Source organism: Capsella rubella, unplaced genomic scaffold (assembly GCF_000375325.1).
Source record: "Capsella rubella cultivar Monte Gargano unplaced genomic scaffold, Caprub1_0 scaffold_7, whole genome shotgun sequence".
Taxonomy (NCBI): Eukaryota; Viridiplantae; Streptophyta; class Magnoliopsida; order Brassicales; family Brassicaceae; genus Capsella; species Capsella rubella.
Window position 1 is genome coordinate 3,663,703 of NW_006238917.1, and position 22,823 is coordinate 3,686,525.

Sequence of the window (22,823 nt, forward strand, 5' to 3'; positions counted from 1 at the left end):
ACATCATCCTTTTTATAGATATCACTGATTGCGATAAGACATTAGCAAAAAAATAAAACAATATCTTTAACGAACTTAACTAACTATAGCGAGACAGTTAAAAAGATGGTTCACGCCTCACCCGATCGATCGGTATATTATTTACACTTCAATATCATTTTCATACACTGCTTTGGATAAGTTTATATGATAGTGTGTGACACTAAAAGCTTTTACTACCTGGCCGACTCAACACGAAACTAATCACCAAAATAATTTGACACAAGAAGCTTTTCAAACTGATTGGAAAAGTTCAGACGTAAAATGACTTCGTGGCAAGCTAATTTCCGATCAATTTGGATCGCATCTTATTATGTACTTCTCTAGTTATCAGCGACACATGGGATCGCTGAGCTTCACATGTGTGTCCGCAAGTCGCAACTCTCAATGAACTTGTATTGGACTATGTCTCTTTCTAGATTTAGCTGGGCTCACAGGCTCAGCCCATTATGATTTTAAAGACCCATTACCCAGTTTGCTTTTGGGGAGGAAAAAAAAGATACATCTTTGTGTTACCCCTTGCATTGTCTGTTATCCTATATATGCGACGAAGAAGAAAACGAATCGGGTATTGTATTACACAACACAACGCCCAAAATCATTAACTTTTGTCCCAGTTTGATAGTTCCCTCACGAAACCATATTAATCACTCTTTAATTAGGAAATAAAAAGGTGATTTACAGACATTAGTCAATTTCGTGTCAAAGCCAAGCTAATGCCTTATCAAGTTGGCTCACACAATTATTATAGACTCTTTCGTGCATTTGGTGATTTGGAATCATGTGGTATATCAGTATATGTGGGCGCATGAAGGGAAGGTCTCTACCCTATGTGATTTCTTTTCAAAAATTACGTTGGTCTCACTCTCACAATCGAATTCATAAAAATCGAAAATGACATTAATCACCATGGATTGTATTTTTTTTTTTTTTTTGGGTTTCGCTTATATAATGGTAAAGATGATAACATATTACAAGCACGTATCGACTCACTCGTAACGCATGTTTTCTATAACTGAAAACATATTAGCTAGTGATCTAAAACACGTTGGTTTGATGATATCAATTTTTTTTATACGTCACTTGTAACGTATTGTCATATACTTACTTTTTTATTTATTTATTACGATTTCGTTTTCCTTTTTATAATCAGAACATGATCATGTCTTTTAAAACCCATCATTCACGTCTAAACTCTAGTGTTATACCTAAGCTTGAAACAGAACTTAGTAGAATTTTTATATATAAATAAACTCTAATTATTTGAATGTAACTATATAAAAAAACGATGACAAAAAAAAACTATATAAAAACTATAATTTTAATTAACTAATACAACACAAACTAAATTCATAGACCGTTTTTTTTGTATTAATAAATTAGTATCGACTCTAATTTTTGAATTTTATCATTGTCATCTTCAAAATCTTAAGTAATGTTTAAAGTCTAAACTAATACAAACTCTTCAGTAAGCAAACATTCACTATAAATTTCAGGTATAGCTTCATTTGCCAACCTAAAAATTTAGTGGGAGAACAGAAATTATTAAAATTTATTCGAAAATGGAATGAAATTCGTAATTTTGGAACTATCGTCTAAAATTGATAATTATCTATTACTAGAATTTTAATGTTGTAAATTAGTACAATTACCAGTACTAAACAATTAAACTAATTTTATGACCTTTATTTGGATATAATAATAATAATATTAATATTTATCGTTTTGTTTCTTTGTAGGTTTTACCAAAAACCCAAAGTTTTAAAATTGTGGAAGTCCATTTTTGTGAAGAACTTGAAGAGGTGAGGGCTGTTCACAGCCATTCAATCTCTTAAAAAACATACTGCAGAGAGAAAACTCGGGGGGTCGCTTCTTCTGCAATATCTGCGTCCATGGCTTCCAGAATTGCTGATTCCCTCTTCGCCTTCACGGTACTCTCTTTCTTCATATTCCTTCAACACAAAAAAAAGGATTCATTTTTCTCCAACTCTTATCTATATTGTTACCCATCTCTTCTAGTTGAGTTCCCCATACTGACTTTGTTTCTTTGCTATTGGTTTCTCAGGGACCACAACAATGTCTTCCTAGGCTTCCCAAGATTGCTGCTTCTGCTCGTGTTTCTCCTGGTACTCTTTTTTTCTCCTCTAAACCCCTCTTGTTTCTCTCCCGGTTTTGGAATTGGGAGCTTCGGGTTAACCTGTGTATACTTATTGAGTTTCAACAGAAGGAATCAATAATGGGGGGGAAAGGAGTGATTTTGGGATTATTTATGTTTTTTTGCTCTTCATAGTTCTTGGCTTTGCTTTATGGGGTTGCAATTATGATGAATGCTGTTAGTTATTGTCGGCTTTCTTATATCAATGCAGACGGGTAATGTACTAGTTTGACTGGTTGATCCATACAGGTGTGTATTCTGTGAGGCCTATTGATCTTCTGTTAAAAGGAAGTAGTACACATCGAGGAAGAAGATGCGTAGCTCCTATGAAAAGGAGGATTGGATGTATAAAAGCTGTGGCTGTTCCAGTTGCATCGCCTTCAGCTGACAGTGCAGAAGACCGGGCAAAATTAGCAGAGAGCTATGGATTCAGAAAAATTGGAGAAGACCTTCCTGATAATGTCACCTTGAAGGATATCATGGATACCCTTCCTAAGGAGGTATTGCTTTTTTTTTTCAGTAAACCTTGTGTGTATTTTCCATGAGAACTTCTTCTTCTTACTTGTTCTTTCGTATACAATTCCCTTCAGGTGTTTGAGATTGATGATATGAAAGCTTGGAAGTCTGTGTTGATATCTGTGACTTCCTACACTTTGGGGCTTTTCATGATTGCAAAATCGCCGTGGTTTCTGCTGCCATTGGCTTGGGCATGGACAGGAACTGCAATTACCGGGGTAAGCTCTCCTCCACTGTCTCTCTTCTCTGTCTCGGCTTGTTACTGTTCTCTAACTGGGTTTACCTTTCTTAGTTCTTTGTGATAGGTCATGATTGTGCACATAAATCATTTTCAAAGAACAAATTAGTGGAAGACATTGTGGGTACTCTAGCCTTCTTACCACTTGTCTACCCGTATGAGCCATGGCGGTTTAAGCACGACCGTCATCACGCCAAAACAAATATGTAAGTTTTACTCAGGCTGTTGGAGATAGTAACAATAGACAAGAGATATGAATTCATGTTTCCGCTTTGCTTTCTTTAGGTTAGTTCATGACACAGCTTGGCAGCCAGTTCCACCAGAGGAGTTCGATTCATCATCACCTGCCATGCGTCAGGCAATCATTTTTGGATTTGGCCCACTCAGACCTTGGTTGTCCATAGCTCACTGGTATATATAAATTAACTCTTACAACGTGATAAATTTGTTCCATGTATTTTTTCTCTCTATATACCTGTTTACTCAACTACAATTTTTCGATTTTATAGGGTGAACTGGCACTTCAATCTGAAAAAGTTCAGAGCGAGCGAGGTGAATAGGGTGAAGATAAGTTTGGCTTGTGTTTTCGCCTTCATGGCCGTTGGGTGGCCACTGATCATATACAAAGTTGGCATATTGGGATGGATAAAATTCTGGTTGATGCCGTGGTTGGGCTATCACTTCTGGGTAAGTACTTCTCTCTTATGCTTTTCTCTATTCCCTCTTTTTTGCAATATATTATCAGAAGCCAAGATGGTTACACATTATTGTTTCTCTATAGATGAGCACATTCACAATGGTTCATCATACTGCTCCACACATTCCTTTCAAGCCTGTGGATGAATGGAACGCGGCTCAGGCCCAGCTGAATGGAACTGTTCATTGTGATTACCCTAGTTGGTAATGGATCCCACCTGCTCAGATGGTTAAGTTGTCTGAGAGCTCTTGTTTGGTTTGATATGAACTAATGTTATTGTGTTGTGACAGGATTGAAATTCTCTGCCATGATATTAACGTTCACATCCCCCATCACATTAGCCCAAGAATACCGAGCTACAATCTTCGTGCAGCTCATAAGTCTATACAAGAGAACTGGGGAAAGGTAATAACCACTTTCTTATCCCGTAAAAATTTGTTGTGAACACTGTAATTTGATCCTTAACAGAAAAAGTTTTCCTTTTGGGAAGTTAGTAAGACACTAAAAGATTCATGAGGTTTTTCTTGCGTGGTGGGGTTGCAGTATACAAACTTGGCTACATGGAACTGGCGCTTGATGAAGACAATAATGACTGTGTGTCATGTCTTTGACAAAGAGGAGAATTACATTCCTTTTGACCGGTTAGCCCCTGAAGAAACCGAGCCAATAACCGTCCTCAAGAAAATAATGCCTAACTACACAGCCTGATTCGCCTTGGACTCGAACTTGTCTTTTGAAATCTCAATATCTTTTTGCAGTCACCAATGTTATATGTAAGCTTTTCAAGTGATAAGCTTCTCTAGCACTTCACCAACGCTCTATACTGTTATCTTCTTTCCAATCTTATCAGAAGAGAGAAGAGAAATTGTTCAAATGATCTCAGCAATTGCAATTCTCTTATCCGTTTTTCTTTATCTTAGGTATAGGAATGGAGATTGAACAGTTTGTATAAATTGCAATGTACTGAAATTCGATGCAAAACTTAGAACATGAGAATCTTTGAAAAAGTTGAACATTATCTACTTGCTATGGTAGCACATACTGTTGTGCCAGTAATACTTCGGGAAAATAATGGGATAAAGCCAAAGCAAAAGCGAGGAGAGAAAAGAAAGCTAAAGCTAAACTCCTGGGACATCTTTACGGAAAGTTGAAAGACAGAATCATATACTGTCCAACAAAAGACACTCAGATTTTCAAACGGAGGGAGCGAATCCCTAAACCCTAGAAATCTGAGACTGTGGCCACAGTTTACACCACCATGAAAGCAGCTAAAAGCTAAAGGTCAAAAGAGGATTAATTTCTTACATTGAGAAAAGAGTTACGTAAAACAGAACACAACCTGAAACTGAAAACTGCAAATCGTATCAGTATTAATTCTAACAAAACTATGATCATGTTCTTCTATATGTTTATATTCGCTTGACTATTGCTATTTCCTCTATTCTCTCATCCTGTAGTTTTCTAAGAATCCTAAAACATAAACAAAAGAAGCAAACCAAATGAAGCAGAAACAGACCAAAGATGCCAAAATATGAAATCAGATGACCGGAGGGGGAAGAGTCTCCCACACATCAAACACATTCTCCTCACTGTGCAACGCAAACAACCGATCCCCACCAATGGAGAAATCACAGATGGAGCCACCATAGCTTCTTTTTAACCTGGAAGTCAAAACCCAGTCTGATCCACAGAAGACAGAGATTGAATCATTCATGGACGAGAAGAGCTGACCCTCGTGTAAAGCGAGTTTAGGGTAACACGGCTCGTCAGGCATCTTGCTTTTCATCAACCTGCTCCTAGAACTCCACCTCACACTACTCCCTCCTCCATCCATCCTAAGATCAATAAACCCTAAATCCTCAAACTCATTCACCACACATATCGAATTGCTCTCTTCCATAGCTATCGCGTCTCTCACTCTCTTCTCATCCGCTGTCGCAGGAGACCCGATATCAGACCAAGACCAGACCATATTCTTGTCCCGGAAATCCAACAAGCTAATGTAACAATTATCTTTCCTTGGAAACAAAGTTGCCACAAGAAGGCAGTTCTTACCATTCAACCATTGGAGCTTATCAGCATCTCCTAAAGACCAGCCAGGACTCTCGTAAAAGAAATCTACTTGCTTTCCAGTAATTTGATCCCACACTCCAATTCCATACTCATTACTCCGTCCTTTGCAGCTCGTAAAGATCTTAGAATCAGGACTAAAACTCAAAGCTCCAGCACTATAACTCTTAACCTGATTATCATGACTCACCTGAAACTTATACCTCAGCTCTCCAGAGGATGAGCTAAACAGTCCCATTCCTCCATCTCCTCTTCCCAATCTCTCACAAGCAGAGAGTACAATGTTACCAGAATTAATCCAACCCACATCGTTCACTCTCTGGTAATCAAGATTAATCGTGGGATGCTCCTCCAGCATCCAATCAAACACATGGACGACGCTACCATGAGCTACGCAGCATCCTCCGTCTGGACCAGCTCGAATCGCCGTGCCGTCTCCCGGAGCTATGCCTGTGACGGAACGAGAGAGACGGAGTCTGTTTCCATCGAAAGGTCCCCACTTTGCGGTTCGCAAGTGGTCAATTAAGCCGTAGAACATTGCTTCTTTGTGAAGGAGACGCTCCGGGATATTGGGTGGGATGTTTAAGTCTCCCGTTCGGAGAAGGTCGAGAAGAACGGCGAAGCAATCTGGGTTCCGATCGATGAAAAGATCCTCTTCTTCCTCATCACCGGGCTGTGAAAGATTCCAATTTTCGTCAAATAATGCTCCGAAGAAAGAACCGCGACCAGCGTTGGCGAGCGTCGTTGACGTCGTTTCGAAGATTCTGCCACCAACGTTGAATCTGATCCTGTCCTTTGATAAACCCATTAATGAGGAGACAGTAGTGATTTTAAATCCCGGGAAAGGTAGAGTGAATTAGGAAGAAGCCATGACATGAACTTCAAACTTGGTTGGATTGAGATGTTTCAAAATGCGATCTGATTCAAAGAAATTGAATTCTGGGAAAGGATAAGAAGATGAAAATCTGATTACAGTATATGATTGATCAATTTAAATTCGATATAAAAAATAAAAAAAATAAAAGAGAATCCCAGAAGAAAATAAAAACGATCTATCCTTCTCGGACATTTTTTTTTCTCCGTTGGTCGAGGTGCATTTAAAACATAACTGGAACAACATGGTGGGACTCTTACTGTGGAAGTTGCTCAGATCACAACCGTCCGATGCTTTTAGATATTGTGGACTATCCAACCGTCGATATATTCGTGTGATTTTTTTGGAGGTAAATATTTCCGTGAGCCAAGCCCATCTATATTATCGGCCCATAAATTGATCCATGTTTTGCTTTTATAAGCTGGAACGAGAGAAATACTTGAATACAAACCTTTCCTACTGAATGATTCTTTTAAGGGATCTGATCACATGATATTTTTCCCACATTCAGTACACTCTTTGGAAGAAGGCGAAACAAACTCACACTTTTCTTACATACTTTTACAGTTGTTTCCTTTATAACAGTACTTGATCCGTACAAATTTTCATTCTTTTAGTGGCCAGTCACTGATTACTAGACGAACCAACATTATGTACACACACACAAACAGAACATTTGATAATCTTAAAAGCTAAAACATTGAAGGAACAAAACTACATTTAGAATCTTAAAAACCCTACTACTAGTCTTTTATCCCTTAATACGAATTTAGATACTAAAACATACGCAATTTACATAGATAGAAAATCCAAATTTTGACCGCGAATAACTTAAAACGGAATGCGTCAATGACGCAGGGGTGATTAACGGAGGAATAAACGGAGTTGGTTAAACAAACAAAAGATACTATCTCCAGTCAAACAAAGACTGAAAGACATTAACGCCCCCTTCTCTCTCTTTCTTCTTTTGCTTTATAGAGTTTATAGAGAGAGAACAGAGAAAGGGGAGACAAAACGCAGCGTTTGCTTTCAGAGATCAGTCGGTCGGAAAGCGGCTTCCTTTTCTATTTTTTTTTTGGTTGCCTAGAGAATTTGTTCGTTTCTTTTTTACTTCTCTCCGACAAAAACCCACGAGGAGAAAGAGAGAAACAAAGACAATAGAATCCGTCCGTCTATGGAAGACTCTGTTATCGACGAAACTGAGGTTTACGCGGTGGAGAAGAGCACACCCGAGACAGAGAAGAGTGAGAAACTGGAGCCGGAGAAGGAACTTCATAACGGACTGAGTCAACTCAGAGACGATGAATCACTTGGGACTATCGGTGAGGATATGGAAGATTTACATCATGAGGCTGTACGAGAAACCCTAGACAAGGATCAGGTTGAAGGTGACGGTTTGTTTTTGCGAAAATTCTCTGTTCCTTTTTCTTTTCTTTTTTTTCATTCGGAGGGATTTAATTTTGACGAAATGATGTTTGTGTTTACCAGGTGTTCGTGAAAATTCTTCTGTGGAACCTAATGGTGAAGATTTAGTAGTAGTTAAGGTGAGTTTGCTCGAGACTCTTCTTCTTTTCACTTTACTGTAAAATTTCATCCTTTTCTCTTGCTGATCTTTTTAACGTTTAGAACTTAGATTATCTCATCGACATCGATTGTGCTGGAAGTCATATAACTTGATTATTATATCACAGCTTCACTTCAGTGTGTGCTCGTTTCTACTCGTTTAGTGATTTTATAATTTACATAGAAAGAGGAGTAAGTAATCATCATGGTTTCACCTTTGGCCAAGATCAATCTATATACAATTACATGCGTAGTGGAAAGTAATTGTATCAGTTTGATCCGTTACACTCAATTGTGTCTGATTTGTTAGGTGATTTTGAGCACAGGAATTACTTTTGTCAAGGCATGACATTTGACTACTATTTGTATCTCCTTTGCAGGAGACGGATTGCGCCAAGGAAACCGTAGTAAGTACGATTGTGCCGGTTGAGGAAGTAGAAGAAAACCTTGAGGTAGAAATATCTCCTTGTCTGACTGCATCTTCAGATTCGATTACGGTGAAGCCTTCTCTATCTTCGGATCCAACAACAGCTTCAGCTGCACAAGGTTTATCACTGGTTTCAGTTCCAGCTAAACAGGAGCAAAGATCTGATTCTCTGGTGGTTAACAGATTATCAGTTTCTCCTGTTCCGAGGACACCGGCTCGTGATGGTTACAATTGGAGAAAATATGGACAGAAGCAGGTTAAGAGTCCCAAGGGCTCACGGAGCTACTACAGGTGTACGTATTCTGAATGTTTTGCTAAAAAAATTGAATGCTCCAATGATTCAGGCAAAGTGGTAGAGATTGTTAACAAAGGTTTGCATAGTCATGAACCTCCCAGGAAGAATAGCTTTTCCTCGAGAGAAATTAGAGCTGCATCAGCAATACGACCTGTTTCAAAGGATAATACAGTAGTAGAAGAGCTAACAATAGTACCTAGTGGTTCAGATCCGGCTGCTTCTGCTAAAGAGAACATCTGTGAGTCGCAACCATTCATTGAACGGAAGAGACATTGTGAGAACGAAGCGGTGGACGAACCAGAGCCAAAACGAAGGCAAGTTCGTATAATTTATGGATTTCCGTGCTTACTCTTCACTTTGAAACACGAAACTAATAGACTCCATTCTCTTTATTTTTGTGTGTGATTCAGACTGAAAAAAGAAAACTCACAAAGTTCAGATTCTGTCTCCAAACCTGGCAAGAAAAATAAATTCGTAGTACATGCAGCTGGTGATGTTGGGATCTGTGGTGATGGATACAGATGGCGTAAATATGGGCAGAAAATGGTGAAAGGAAATCCTCATCCAAGGTCCAAAAGCTAATTGCATTCATTACCCATTTCTTTGTTCAAAAAATGAGTTTTTTTTTTCATTCTTCCAATGCTCGTGATGATTGATGTGGGTTATGCTCCAAACATTCAGGAACTACTACCGATGTACTTCTGCGGGATGTCCTGTTCGTAAACACATTGAGACAGCAGTAGAGAACAAGACAGCTGTAATAATCACATACAAAGGAGTACACAACCACGACATGCCGGTGCCTAAGAAACGCCATGGCCCTCCTAGCTCAATGCTTGTTGCTGCAGCCGCTCCAACATCAATGAGAACCAGGACAGACGATCAGGTAAACATTCCCACTTCAAGCCAGCGCAAAAGCGAGAAGCAGAGCAATGAAGCAGTAGATGTTGGTGGCGAGAAAGTGATGGAATCAGCTCGGACTTTGTTAAGCATTGGATTCGAAATCAAGCAATGCTGATTATATGTAATTTTATGAGTTTAGAGAGTTCATAGACTCAATTTTTCGCCTACTTGTTCTTGTTATATAAAAATAAACACACCATGACGATAACCATAAGTATTAGTAGTGGTTTGGTTGAAATAATGTTCAATTATCAAGTAAAATACGTTGACATGTCTCTCTGTGTAATTTTGATAATTAAGCGCTAATTTTAGTGGATATGACTCTGATTCGTCTAGAGGGTCTTCTGAAACTTCAGAAGGGAATAAAAAAAGTCGAAAACAAAAACCCTTAACTCTCACTCTGTGTAAACCCTAGTCTGTTCGTGCTCTCCGATGGCGAGCCTTCGATGCTTTCGTGAGCTGAGCCGCCGCGCTACGACTGTTTTCTCCATCAATCAGACGCGATCGATCTCTTCATTTCATGGGATCAAGCTCTCCGGGACCAGCATTTCTCATGGGACCGTAATTTCGAATCGATCACTTACTAGGGATTTGCCATGGTACAGGCTCTGGTATCGCTCCCAAGGTCGTTGTTTCTCTTCGAACTCGAAAGATACTGATGAAGGTGAAGAAAGCAGTGAAGGGGAGGATGATGATGATGATGATGATGATGAGGAGGAGGACTTTGAAGATTCGGCGGAGATGGAAGTAGAAAGGGAATATTCACCAGCTGAGAAGGTGGAAGAGGCGGCTGAGATAGGTTACAAGGTGATGGGTCCTCTCAAACTTTCGGAGAGACTCTTCAAACCATATGAACCAGTGTTTGCCATTGTTCAGGTTTCGCCTCTGCTATCTCAACACCTCGTTTAGTTTCATTTCACACTCTCACTGATGTTGTATGTTTATTGTTTTACTGTAGATTGGTTCGCATCAGTTTAAAGTAAGCAACGGGGATTCCATTTTCACTGAGAAATTAAAATTTTGTGACATAAATGATAAGGTATGCTAGCTTCGGTTCTTCTTCATGACCTCTTTGCAATTCTTCTCTCTAAAGTGCAAGACCCTACTCTTATCTCTCATAAGAAAGGAGAGCATTTTGCATTTGTTTCCTAGGATTTACAATTGTTTCCTAGGATTTACAATTGTTTCTAAAGCTCATCTCTTTATGTCCCTTTGCAGTTGGAACTGACCAAGGTTCTTCTATTGGGCTCGGCAAGTCAGACGATTATTGGTAGGCCTATCTTGCCAGATGCGACTGTTCATGCTGTAGTTGAAGAACATGTAAGTGTCTCATTCACTTGCCTGGTGTTTTGTAATACTAGCGAGGCTGTGCTTAAGACAAATTAGCAATTGAAAAGAGTTTGCTTGCTGAACCTGGTGACTGAGAGAAACTAAATCAAACCATCTGCTGATTAGAGTATGGACAACAAGTTATTAGATTAGTTTTTATCTATCTCCACATCATCTGAATGTCTTGATTTAAATGGGCGTAGAATGTAGAAGGATCGACTCATGGTTTTTTTGTACTTAATCTAGTTTTTCCTTAATGAGTGACACAGGCATTGGATGAAAAAGTGCTCATTTTTAAGAAGAAACGAAGAAAGAATTATAGGAGAACGAAAGGACATCGACAGGTATACTTTATGACGTTCTTGTTTAGACAGTGTGTTTGTTTCATCTTTGCCTTCTTCTAGTTGTTTCCTCTGTGGTATGATTGTTGTTTTTGACCATTTAACACTTTTGTCCAGGAATTGACGAAGTTGAGAATAACCGATATACAAGGAATTGAAAAACCAGAACCAAAGATTGTCCATAAGCCTTCCAAGGAAGCAGTGACAGAACAATCGAAGGCTGAGCTAGTTGCTTAGAGATAAATTTTGCTTCTGTTTTTTTGTTGCTAATGCCGATACATTTGAAGTAAGTTTTCCTATCACTTGCTGTTCGCTAAGAAGTAGATTTTGAAGTCGCTGAAAGTATGAAAAGGCCTTCTTGGTAATTAACTAGTCTCCTGAGATATGAAATGTGATTGCCTGTCACTATCTTGTTTCTCACTTTCTCTGTTTGATTTTGCTCTTCATTTGTATTTAAACTGGCTCAGGCTTTTGGGGGCAGTTTGTTGCTTCTTTTTAAGAAATAAAGATTTGCGGAAACATCTTTGATCTATCCTTCACTCCTTGCCTTCTCTATGCTTTGTAGTTTGTAGTATATACAGTGGTATAATTATGTTTTTCTTTTATGTTTTCACGGGCATCTCGCTTTTAAAGGTTCAAACTGGGTGGTGAATTAGTAATAACTGTAAGTCACATTACATTCAAAATTCTCGATTTGTTCCACTGTGACTCTAATTGCAACTATGACGAGACAACCACCTGCTCATCCCATACATGATTTAAAGAATTGACAATGCTTGGAACAGTTAATAAATTTCTTTTATCAATAGTATAAAAACTACTGTATTTTGTTGTATAAAGAACACGCACACATTCAAGCATAAAAAGAAATATAACAGTTGCAAATGAAGTATTTTGTACATAATCAATTGTCTATAACTTTTTCTACAAAAATTTTGTTACACTTGAATACATTTTACCGCTAAACAAGTAGGCAAGTCGATGGTTCGGAGTTGGATACGGACTCGGAGTCGGGTCGGGGCGGATAGGAGCAAATAGTGAGTCAAGTAAAAAGAATAGAACAATTCTTGGGTTCACCCCTATCTCATTCACCCCCTCTAAGCTAACCAATCAAAATTAGCCATGTCATCTAATTAAATGAATTAAAATAATTTATCTTATTAATTACAAACTTTAAATTTTAACCACTATATTATTAACCTAAAATTAAATATAATTTAGTTTATTTATAAAATCTAAACCCTAAAGTACTAATTTATCAACCCAAACCAAAATATAATCTTGTTTAATTACAAAATATAAACCCTAACCACTATTTTGTCAATCCAAACCAAAATATAATTTCGTTTAATTATAAAAGCTAAACCCTAACCACTATTTTATCAACCCAAACCGAAATATAATTTTGTTTATTTAGAAAATATAAATCCTAACCACTATTTATAAACCCAAACCAAAAAATAAATTCATCTATTTATAAAATCTAAACCCCAACCATTATTTTATAAACCCAAACCAAATAAAATTTCCTAAATAAAAATCCTACAGAATTTGTTTCTTTAATTTATTTTATTTTATGATTTTAATTTTGATTTATTTTTTAAATAGAAAATGACATGGCACATTATTATATTTTGATTGGTTAATTAAGAGGGGTGAATGAGATAGGTTCACCCCTGGGGGTGAACCCAAGAATTTTTCAAAAGAATATTCATCGTCATTCGTCAAGGAGAGAGAGAGATGATAGCACACGGCGGCTTCTTCTCCTTATAAATACAAGTAGCTCAGTGCGCTTCTCAAATGGCCGTCACTTTGGTTACGTCCTTTGCTTCCTCTTCTTCTCGCCTCCATTTCCGCTCCTTCTCCTCTTCTCCGTCGTCTCTCTCCTCGTGTTTCGTCCGGTTCCAGCTGCCGTCTCGCCTTAGACTCGCTTTTGCCGTCACGCCTCTCTACTGTTCTTCTAGAGCCATGGCTCATACAATCCCGCAAGCTACTCTCGGCCTCACTCATGCTAACTCCGTCGATCATCCTAAGGTTTGTTCCTTATCACTTATGGCATCATTAGATTTTGCTATTATGTGTTCAAAACTCGATTCTGGTGACTGCTTTGTAAATTTTTGTTGTTGTTTCAATTGTTTACTCGTCGCGTTACTATTTCCGATTGAGAAAATCCACTGGTTTGTTTGATCAGATATTGTAATCGATTGTGGTCAAGTATAGTCAGAGATTTGTAATCGTTTTCGCTTATGGTCAAGCAGAATAGTCAGAGATTAGCTTCCGTGTTTGAATTTTTGTGGTTTTAATTCGTTGATTTTTCTGTATCAGATCTCATTTTCCGGCAAGGAGATCGACGTGACTGAATGGAAAGGTGATATACTCGCGGTTGGAGTGACGGAGAAAGATATGACTAAGGATGCCAACTCCAAGTTCGAAAACCCCATACTGAAGAAGCTTGATGCTCACTTGGGTGGACTTCTCGCTGATGTCTCGTCTGAGGAAGATTTCTCCGGGAAACCTGGCCAGTCAACAGTACTTAGGCTTCCCGGTCTCGGGTCGAAGCGGGTCGGTTTGATTGGTCTTGGAAAATCTGCTTCATCTCCGTCGGCTTTTCAGAGTCTCGGCGAGGCTGTTGCTGCAGCTGCTAAAGCTTCTCAAGCTAGCAGTGCTGCAGTTGTTCTCGCCTCCTCTGAGAGTGTGTCTAATGAATCCAAGCTCAGTTCTGCTTCAGCTATAGCTTCAGGTGTTTGTTTTTTTCTTATAACTTGAGGAGGGGTTTATTCATTACCGTTTTGGAACTGATCTTTGTGTGGAATCCTTGTTTACTTTTGACAGGCACCGTGCTCGGTTTGTTTGAAGACAGCAGATATAAGTCTGAGTCAAAGAAACCATCTCTCAAATCTGTGGATATCATTGGCTTTGGCACTGGACCTGAACTTGAGAAGAAGCTTAAGTATGCTGAAGATGTTTCTTATGGCGTAATTTTCGGGAAGGAACTCGTCAATTCTCCAGCCAATGTTCTCACTCCTGGTATGGCTTGTTTCTTGAGTACCAGTCTTTAGATTATTCTTATAATATGAAGATCATGTACATTAAGTTGACTACGAACATTTGTCTTTAATCTGCTGCCACGTTGTATCTTACAGCTGTACTAGCTGAGGAGGCCTCAAAGCTGGCTTCCATGTACAGTGATGTCATGACTGCAAACATCTTGAACGAGGAGCAATGCAAAGAGTTGAAGATGGGTTCATATCTCGCTGTTGCTGCTGCGTCAGCTAATCCACCTCATTTCATCCACCTTGTTTACAAACCTTCTAGTGGCCCTGTCAAGACCAAACTTGCTCTTGTTGGAAAAGGATTGACATTTGACAGGTAATCTCCAGAGCAGTTATCTTCTGTTTCTCCGTATGATTCTCTTTTTATTTAATTCTTATTGGCTATTGACCATATGGTTATTGTTCACAGCGGTGGCTACAACATTAAGACCGGGCCTGGCTGCTTAATTGAGCTCATGAAATTCGATATGGGAGGTTCCGCCGCTGTTCTTGGCGCTGCAAAAGCCATTGGTCAAATTAAGCCTCCTGGTGTTGAGGTAAGTTGATCAGAAGAAGCTTGAGTTTCCGAGTTAAGTGAATGTGCCTAAAACTGTTTCTTTGTACAATTAGGTGCACTTCATTGTTGCAGCCTGTGAGAATATGATAAGTGGTACCGGAATGAGACCTGGAGATATCCTCACAGCCTCAAACGGAAAGACAATTGAGGTATCATAACACTCTACCCTAATTGCGTTCAGCTTCAAAAGGTCCGAGCTTTCCATAGTCTTCTCTTATGCCAAACTAATTGTTGGCGGTTTTGTACAGGTCAACAACACAGATGCCGAAGGTCGACTGACACTTGCAGATGCTCTAGTTTATGCTTGCAACCAAGGTGTTGATAAGGTATTGTTTGAAAGATTCTTCCACTAATCAATACATAGAAGCAAGAGGAGGATAATTCAAACGTTCTTTCTGTTATTTTTTCCCTCAACTTGTGTAGTATATACTTGCAGGTTGTTGACCTTGCAACGTTGACTGGGGCTTGTATCATTGCTCTTGGAAACTCAATGGCAGGTACATAGGGTGGTGTTCAAAGTAAATAGCATAACATTGGCTCATGATGATTGAATATTGGTCTGGATTTTTTTGTTTTGGGCAGGCATATATACACCTAGTGATGAGCTTGCAAAAGAGGTGATTGCTGCATCAGAGAGGAGTGGGGAGAAGCTATGGAGGATGCCGATGGAAGAGAGTTACTGGGAGATGATGAAATCAGGTGTTGCAGATATGGTTAACACGGGAGGCCGTGCTGGTGGATCGATCACCGCGGCTCTCTTCCTAAAACAGGTGAGCATATGATAAGAGTAGAAACAAAAGAACACCCTTTCAAAGACTTACATTATTGTTCTCTAATGGATTCGGTAAATGGTTGCAGTTTGTGAGCGATAAGGTTGAGTGGATGCACATAGATATGGCTGGACCTGTGTGGAACGAGAAGAAGAAAACTGCGACTGGGTTTGGAGTTGCTACGCTAGTTGAGTGGGTACAGAACAATTCTTCTTCTTAAGATGAAACCTCGAAGTGATTTTCTCGTTTTACAGTAATGGATATTCTTGTTTCCATTCTCGTCCCTTACAAAAGGAAATAAAATACGGTGTTTAAGTTTTAACATATCAGAGGTTTAATAAAGGGTTTTTAGTTTACTTACTTCGCTTAATGTGAAATGTGACTCCCGAATGTAGATGACCTGTGGCTGTGACTGTGATGACATCAATCAGATAATTAGTTCACGTTGAAAAAGTTATAAAAAATGGGTGAGAAATCTTAATAGTACCAATGTTTACATCAGAGTAATATAATATATAATCTACTAATTTCTATAGCCTTTTTGTATTGAATTCGTAGAATTAAGTTAAGATATATAAATATACAGTATGTAGCTTTAGAATTTAGATTAGATTTAACACTAACTTTTGCTTTGAGATTGTTGGTTTTTAGTTACTAGCGTCATTTTAATTGAATAATTAATTAAATAATTAAGCTAATTGTTTCAGCTTCTTGTTGTTCATCACAAATTCACAATAGGAACAAAACAAAAACATTCTTTCAAATAGGTTAAGCTCAAATCAACAAGGCTTTTAGAAAAACAGAGCTCATTTATCACAACAATCAACATTGTTTGAGGCTTAAGCAGGACAGGGTATGCGTTCTAGTTTTCCTCTTGAGCAGGAGCAGAAACAGGAGGTGTAGGTTCAAGCATTCTTACAGAACGGGGAAGCATAAACTCAGCAAACACAGGGTAGTGAGACGAAGGATACAAGTCGTCAATCTTATCATTTACCACCTCGCACATTACAGGAACTATTGATCTACCTCTGTAAAGTATCCAATCCGTATGTAGATCTTGTGTTTGTCGGTCCCAGCAGAGACATAAAGCTCTAAATATTAGCTTCAAGAACTCGACCGTTCCTTGCTTGTCACCTGAACAAAGGCCAGAGTTGTTATGATACTGAAGTGTTGGAGATAACTGATTCTAATGGCTCATGAGAGGGTGAAATAGTTCATACCTTTGAATTCATGATATGTTCTTATGAGAGCAGTGTTTTTTCTTACTCGTGCACTTGGCCATGCGTCTCTCATGTCCCCTACCACACCGTGCTCTCTGCAAGTTGAATGAATGCCCAAAGCCCATTTATCAGCAGTTAAATAAGGATATATGCTTTGATTTGAAACTAGTTGATCAGTGTGTAGAATAGTTTAGTCATTATTGCATTGCATAGGAGCCATGAAAGAATATGAGATTAGTACAAGGCAGAAAGTTGTCAAAAGTGACATTGAGGTACCTAGATCTGCCCAACAGAAATCTCCCGGTGGTTGATTCTTTCTGTGTGTTGAATCCTCCACAGTACACAACTGGCAAAGTGGGAGGTAATGATGCTATGTGTTGCCATGTGAGTAAAGCACTTCGCCTACGGGCACGAGGGCTGATTTCATCCAAGTTTGTGTTGACAATCTGAAACGAAAAACCAGGCGGCTCTGCTCCTTTCAGTTGAAATGTGTAGGCAGCTTGTCAAAGAAACCAACATACTGATATATATGACAAAAACATCAAACCAATACACTAATCTAATTACACAGTTTAGCTAAAATCAACCCGACTAGTAATCAGGATATGGCCCATGTCGCTATACAAGGAACTGCAGAACCCCATGCCGAGCTTCCAGGGACCGAGGGAGACTCTGACAACCAAAAAGTTCCACCCTCTAGCAGCTCTACCTTCAATTAGCATAAAGTACAGTATTAGGCAGAAATTTTAAAAATCAAGCAGGTGTTGATGTTTTGTTTCATCAGCCGAATTAATACTTTTTCCTTGTTGTAGAAGATGGTGCAGTGTTCATCATTAGCATCCTGAGGCCCTTTTCTTGAAATTCCAAATTGATCATACGCTGCAAGCAAGGAAAACTACCATCTCATGATTTCAAGGAAACAATGCAAACTGAAGTATTATTAAGGCGTGTAAAAAGTAGAAGCTAGCTCCGTATTTTGCAGTAACAAAAACCAGATAACTAAAGCACCATCATTTCAAAGAAAGCATGTGAACATGTGAGAATATCATATGCATACCATTACGATATAACAGACTAGAATCTGGTTGATGTAGCATAAAAAGGTAACTCGAACTAAATGCAAAGAAGGATACAGATTGACTATCAGATTTTACCTATACCAATATATACTAAAAATAGAATTGAATCTAGATCTTAACAGTATCACATTGTAAATTGAGAACAAGAAAAGTAGTACTCTATGATCGATATGCAGATTCACACTGGCCTATGAACTTTAAGAAGCAGCGGATATAAACAGAGTTCAGTTACACCTAACACTCAATAGTATATACCTGGCAAGCCCTGCTGAAGATGATCCAGCTGCGACTGCACACCTAAACCAGGAAACAGAAGATAAAAAAAAAAGATAATCACATCTCTGTTCAATACTCCAAAAGGCAAAAGTACAAGAACCCGTTTCAAGCTTTCTCATCAGCAGATCAAAACATACCCAGATCACCAATAAGAAGAAACAGTCAAGATCTAACAAGCATTGATCCATCTGACTGAGGGAAAAGAAAAGAACCTTGTTGAGTGCAGAGAACGATGGGGGAGTAACTGGTGATGACACTGAGACACAAATCCTTCCTTTTGTGCCATGAATTAGGGCTTTCTTCAGGTTCATCATCGTGAAGATTGAATGTCATCACACTCAAAGACACACTCATTTTCTTCCTGGTGTGTTTGGTCTTTTTTTTTTTTTTTTTTTTTTTTGAGGGTAGACGAATGAAAACAAAGGTCTCTCACATTAGCAGCAGCTCATCGTCGTCGTGACCTACATGATATTCAATAACTATTAGTCAAAAAAAATTGTGAAAACAGCTCAGGAATCGAAGAAATCAATCAACACAATATATATATTTTAATATTATTAGAATTTGGACTCCACCACGAATCAAAATGAAAATACTAACCTTCTCTTTTCAGCCTCTTATCAACAGCGAAGACTGTGGAGAAATTTAAAGTCTTGTACAGTTGACGACTTTCGCCGGAAAATTTGGGAAAGTCATAACCTTTTGATTTTAATAATTAGCAAAATCTTGTTATAATGCCATTTTCCTGACAAGAAATGTACACCTTTATCCAATCAGCTTCCTCATCAACATGTAAATCAGCATCATCAGGGAAAAAAATTCGGAAATCGGAGAAGAAGAAGAAGAGTAACTCATTCGTCGGATGAGAAGGACGGACCGGTGAAGAAGTCAGGGTAGAACATTCGTCGAGCTTTTTGGTCTCTCTGTAAATTTTAAGATTTTGATAAAATTAAAATCAGTTTCAGACAAGCTTCGAACCCGAGACACAGAACACATTAACACACTACAGGCATGTGATGTTGTGAGCTTCGAACCTGTTGTTGTACCAAACCGTACAAAATTGGAATTATAAAAAAAGGTTAATTTTGAATAACCAGCCTTTTTCAGACCAAACTGGAGTGTAAAATTATTACAAGTAGTTTGTTAAAAACCGAATTAAACCAAAACCGAACCGAGGTTTTTTTTTAGCGTATAGGACGCGACGACGCGTTTGACGAGAGAGGAGACGAAGATCGAAACACGTACGGCGCTAAGCTCCGCCCTCCTCCCAAAAACTATCCGACAAAGACAGAAGCCGAAACGAAACCTAACCCTAATTTCTTTTCTCAAATCCCTAAAGGTCTGTGTCTCCTCTCTCCCTCTCTCTATCTCTCTTACTTAGCTCCTCCAAATTCGGATGATTCCCCATTTCGAATTTGCAGAGAAGAACGAATCCTCTCTTTCTTCCTCGTCTCTACCCCTTTCATGTCTTCTCAACTCCACGACTCTCATCCAGGGTTGTTGGTGCCTCAAACCCTAGATTTTGATTTCTCTTTTGAATTTTCTCATACTTCTTTCGTTTCGGATCTCTCTCTGAATCAGATTGCGTCTTTTGGGCTCTTGTTGTTGTGCTGCTCTTCGATTTCTTCTCCGCTGCGTTGTATGTGCCAAATATGAGTGAAAAGAAGGTAATTTCCCACTTGAGTTCATTCACTTATGATGATTCCCGTAGGCTTTAGTTCTCATGGTCTAGAACGATGCAGTGTTGCATTTGGAGCTCACTCACCAAATTGAAAAGAAAAGATTCGTATTAGGTGACTTTGTTTCATGGAGATAATGTTTTTGTAGTTTATATAGTGTTTGATCTTGTTTCAATCACGAGCTGTGAACTTTTCAACGGGTAAACTTACAGCTTCGTTTTGATCATTTTCTACTTGATATCATAGTTGTTCTCTGAGGTCAATGTATATCCGAGATTCTTAATTGTTCTGCAAAGTACTTTAACTGACATTTGCTTCTCTTCTTTTGTTAGGTATTTGTGTTTGGATCCTTTACAGAACATGAAACCCGGTCATTCCTTGAGCAGAAACCCGTTAAGAATCCTCAGAATCATAAAGACAAGTCTGTGGGAAGTATACAATTCGGCTCCTTGAATCTTGTTGCCGAAAATTCTTCAGCAAATACTAATGGCGAGTTGAAGAAAGGTCAAGCTGTTGGGACTGTTAAATCTCGTCCAACCAGCTCTCAAAAGAGACTAGATGCTTCCATACCTGTCAGCTCTGATAAGATTGATGATAATGATGCAACGCTCCCAAGAAAATACTCCCCAAGAGTTCCAGAGCATGTTGGAGAAAATGGAATCATGAAAGAGGTCTCTGAAAGAAAATCTCTCAACAATGGTGTGGTGGTGAAAACAGATCCCATTGGTGTGGATAAGTTGTGCATGTCAGATGGTGAAACTGATTCTTTGTATAAAGCTTCAAGCTCAAAATTCCAAGCTCTGGATAGTGAAAATTTCTCAAGTGATTCTTCATCTGGCAGCATACCAAGTAAGAAACACCAGATGGTTCCTACTGAATCTGTTCCACCTGTCAAAGACTTTACACCTAGAGGGTTAATAAATGCTGGGAATCTGTGCTTCCTCAATGCAACATTGCAAGCATTGCTTTCATGTTCTCCTTTTGTGCAGCTCCTCCAAGGAATACAACTCCAAAATGTTCCAAAGGTTTGTAACCTGCTTTGTTCTTTTTATGATTTGAATTCTATTTCGTATAATTCTTTTCTAATCATGGTTATTTTCTGCATCTTAGGCGGAGTCTCCCACCTTAGCTGCATTTTCCGAGTTCATCTCTGAATTAGATGTGCCAAGCAGTTCCAGCATCAGAAATAATGTTACCGTTGTTGAGGCTGGTAGATCTTTTACTCCTGCCATGTTCGAGGGAGTCCTTAGAAAGTTTACCCCAGATGTACTCAACAACATGTCTGGCAGGCCAAGGTTAGTGACTCCCTTACACAGTCTAAAATATTGATGTTTCCTCTGTTTTAGTTAGTTAATCTATCTGCCCCCATTTCTAACTTTGTGTGCATGTATTGGCAGGCAAGAAGATGCTCAGGAGTTTTTGAGTTTTATAATGGACCAAATGCATGATGAATTGTTGAAACTCAGGGAACAGTCCCCCAAAATTACTGCTCTTAAGTCATCGGTTGTTTCTTTACCCAATGAAGACGATGAATGGGAAACAGTTGGACCCAAAAACAAATCAGCTGTGACAAGAACACAAAGCTTTGTTCCATCTGAGCTCAGTGATATATTTGGCGGACAGCTAAAAAGCGTAGTGAAGGCTCAAGGTATTTGCATTTTTTGTAGTCATTTTAAATTCTCTTTTAGAAGTCACTATAGAATTTCTGGTTTATCAGACAGTCATATGTTTTATTGTACAGGGAGCAAAGCTTCTGCTACTGTGCAGCCATATCTCTTACTTCACCTTGATATTCACCCGGAAGGCGTGCTTAGAATAGAAGATGCATTGCTGTTGTTTTCTGCCCAAGAAGATCTTGAAGGATATAAAGCCTCGGTTACTGGGAAGGTAAACGCTGTGGGATGTTAGGACCATGTGATATTCACTTATGACAATTCTGATACCAGACGATTTCTTATAGATTTTTAATAACAACCAGCCTCTTTGCTTGTTTGAGTTCTCTCATTACAGGCTGGTGTAGTGAGTGCTAGTAAGTCGATCAAGATACAGAAACTCTCAAAGATAATGATACTACACCTAATGCGTTTTAGCTACGGAAGCCAAGGGAGTACTAAGCTACATAAACGCGTTAAGTTTCCCCTCGAACTCAACTTAAGCCGCAGCCTTCTAGTTTCTCCATCCAATGAGGTATAAAGCCGTAACAGAACTGTCTATGTTTTACATTTCTCTAACTCTCTATGTGATATCCTCTGTTGTGAACTACTCAAATTTCTTTCTGTAGAGTTTAAAATATGAACTTGTGGCAACCATTACCCACCATGGAGGGGATCCTTCAAAAGGGCACTACACCACAGATGCTAGACGAAAGAACGGTCAGTGGCTAAGGTTTGACGATGCCTCGGTGACCCCCATAGGGACGAAACAGGTGTTGCACGACCAAGCTTATGTCCTCTTCTACAAGCAAGTGTAAGAGAATCAGAGACAGCAAATTTCTATGGTCGGAGAAAGGGGAGAAAATTTACTCTCGGCTTAGTCTCAGGTCTATTAAGTTTCAGTCACGATGCTATATACTCTGGTTGTCATATTAGAACTCTGAAAGAAGGAATATCGATAGGTAAATAGTTTTAGAGTACCTTGGTTTACACTGAAAGTTTTGTTATGATTCCTTGAGATGGGTGTTTTTTTAAATCTGATTTTATTGTTACTTCATAGACTTATTATTCGAAAATCCATGACTTATGCA

At 38.8% G+C, this 22,823-nt stretch overlaps 7 protein-coding genes across 9 annotated transcripts; 5 read left to right on the forward strand and 2 right to left on the reverse strand.

Moving 5' to 3' along the window:
- Positions 1–1,825: 1,825 nt before the first annotated feature.
- LOC17878072 (omega-6 fatty acid desaturase, chloroplastic) lies at positions 1,826–4,557 on the forward strand. Its single transcript, XM_006285078.2, has 10 exons — positions 1,826–1,970; positions 2,105–2,165; positions 2,444–2,694; positions 2,785–2,928; positions 3,003–3,154; positions 3,234–3,359; positions 3,458–3,635; positions 3,730–3,848; positions 3,936–4,050; positions 4,189–4,557. Exons 1-10 carry the CDS (start codon positions 1,932–1,934, stop codon positions 4,351–4,353), a joined length of 1,350 nt encoding a protein of 449 aa, XP_006285140.1. The 5' UTR covers positions 1,826–1,931; the 3' UTR covers positions 4,354–4,557.
- A 364-nt stretch (positions 4,558–4,921) lies between these two features.
- On the reverse strand, positions 4,922–6,890 carry LOC17879007 (BTB/POZ domain-containing protein At4g30940). Its single transcript, XM_006285594.2, has one exon. The coding sequence runs from the start codon at positions 6,521–6,523 to the stop codon at positions 5,183–5,185; it is 1,341 nt and encodes a 446-aa protein (XP_006285656.1). The 5' UTR covers positions 6,524–6,890; the 3' UTR covers positions 4,922–5,182.
- A 636-nt stretch (positions 6,891–7,526) lies between these two features.
- Positions 7,527–10,052, forward strand: LOC17878941 (probable WRKY transcription factor 32). The gene is made up of 5 exons (XM_006285409.2): positions 7,527–7,977; positions 8,078–8,133; positions 8,533–9,188; positions 9,285–9,443; positions 9,556–10,052. The coding sequence occupies exons 1-5, from the start codon at positions 7,764–7,766 to the stop codon at positions 9,890–9,892; spliced, it is 1,422 nt and encodes a 473-aa protein (XP_006285471.2). The 5' UTR covers positions 7,527–7,763; the 3' UTR covers positions 9,893–10,052.
- A 114-nt stretch (positions 10,053–10,166) lies between these two features.
- LOC17878654 (50S ribosomal protein L21, mitochondrial) lies at positions 10,167–11,981 on the forward strand. The gene is made up of 5 exons (XM_023778472.1): positions 10,167–10,653; positions 10,736–10,816; positions 10,996–11,097; positions 11,376–11,450; positions 11,565–11,981. Exons 1-5 carry the CDS (start codon positions 10,210–10,212, stop codon positions 11,682–11,684), a joined length of 822 nt encoding a protein of 273 aa, XP_023634240.1. The 5' UTR covers positions 10,167–10,209; the 3' UTR covers positions 11,685–11,981.
- Positions 11,982–13,247: 1,266 nt separating this feature from the next.
- LOC17877550 (leucine aminopeptidase 2, chloroplastic) lies at positions 13,248–16,046 on the forward strand. Its single transcript, XM_023778941.1, has 10 exons — positions 13,248–13,481; positions 13,773–14,187; positions 14,280–14,474; positions 14,591–14,816; positions 14,910–15,036; positions 15,110–15,205; positions 15,305–15,382; positions 15,493–15,553; positions 15,639–15,826; positions 15,915–16,046. The coding sequence occupies exons 1-10, from the start codon at positions 13,248–13,250 to the stop codon at positions 16,044–16,046; spliced, it is 1,752 nt and encodes a 583-aa protein (XP_023634709.1).
- Positions 16,047–16,489: 443 nt separating this feature from the next.
- LOC17880952 lies at positions 16,490–19,333 on the reverse strand. 2 transcript variants are annotated; one of them, XM_006282613.2, is made up of 9 exons: positions 19,253–19,333; positions 19,002–19,146; positions 18,614–18,862; positions 18,381–18,422; positions 17,843–17,925; positions 17,654–17,755; positions 17,323–17,537; positions 17,047–17,141; positions 16,490–16,960 (listed from the first exon to the last, which is right to left on the reverse strand). In XM_006282613.2, the coding sequence occupies exons 3-9, from the start codon at positions 18,753–18,755 to the stop codon at positions 16,689–16,691; spliced, it is 951 nt and encodes a 316-aa protein (XP_006282675.1). In that variant the 5' UTR covers positions 18,756–18,862; positions 19,002–19,146; positions 19,253–19,333; the 3' UTR covers positions 16,490–16,688. The 2 variants fall into 2 exon arrangements, with proteins under 2 accessions (XP_006282675.1, XP_023634524.1); XM_023778756.1 differs by lacking the exons at positions 19,002–19,146; positions 19,253–19,333 and having other exon boundaries at positions 18,614–18,915.
- Positions 19,334–19,624: 291 nt separating this feature from the next.
- On the forward strand, positions 19,625–22,808 carry LOC17880837 (ubiquitin carboxyl-terminal hydrolase 24). Of its 2 annotated transcripts, none has more exons than XM_006283226.2 (8): positions 19,625–19,740; positions 19,823–20,068; positions 20,413–21,105; positions 21,191–21,375; positions 21,478–21,728; positions 21,822–21,967; positions 22,091–22,267; positions 22,362–22,808. In XM_006283226.2, exons 2-8 carry the CDS (start codon positions 20,054–20,056, stop codon positions 22,548–22,550), a joined length of 1,656 nt encoding a protein of 551 aa, XP_006283288.1. In that variant the 5' UTR covers positions 19,625–19,740; positions 19,823–20,053; the 3' UTR covers positions 22,551–22,808. The 2 variants fall into 2 exon arrangements, with proteins under 2 accessions (XP_006283288.1, XP_023634444.1); XM_023778676.1 differs by having other exon boundaries at positions 19,983–20,068.
- The last annotated feature ends 15 nt before the right edge of the window (positions 22,809–22,823 follow it).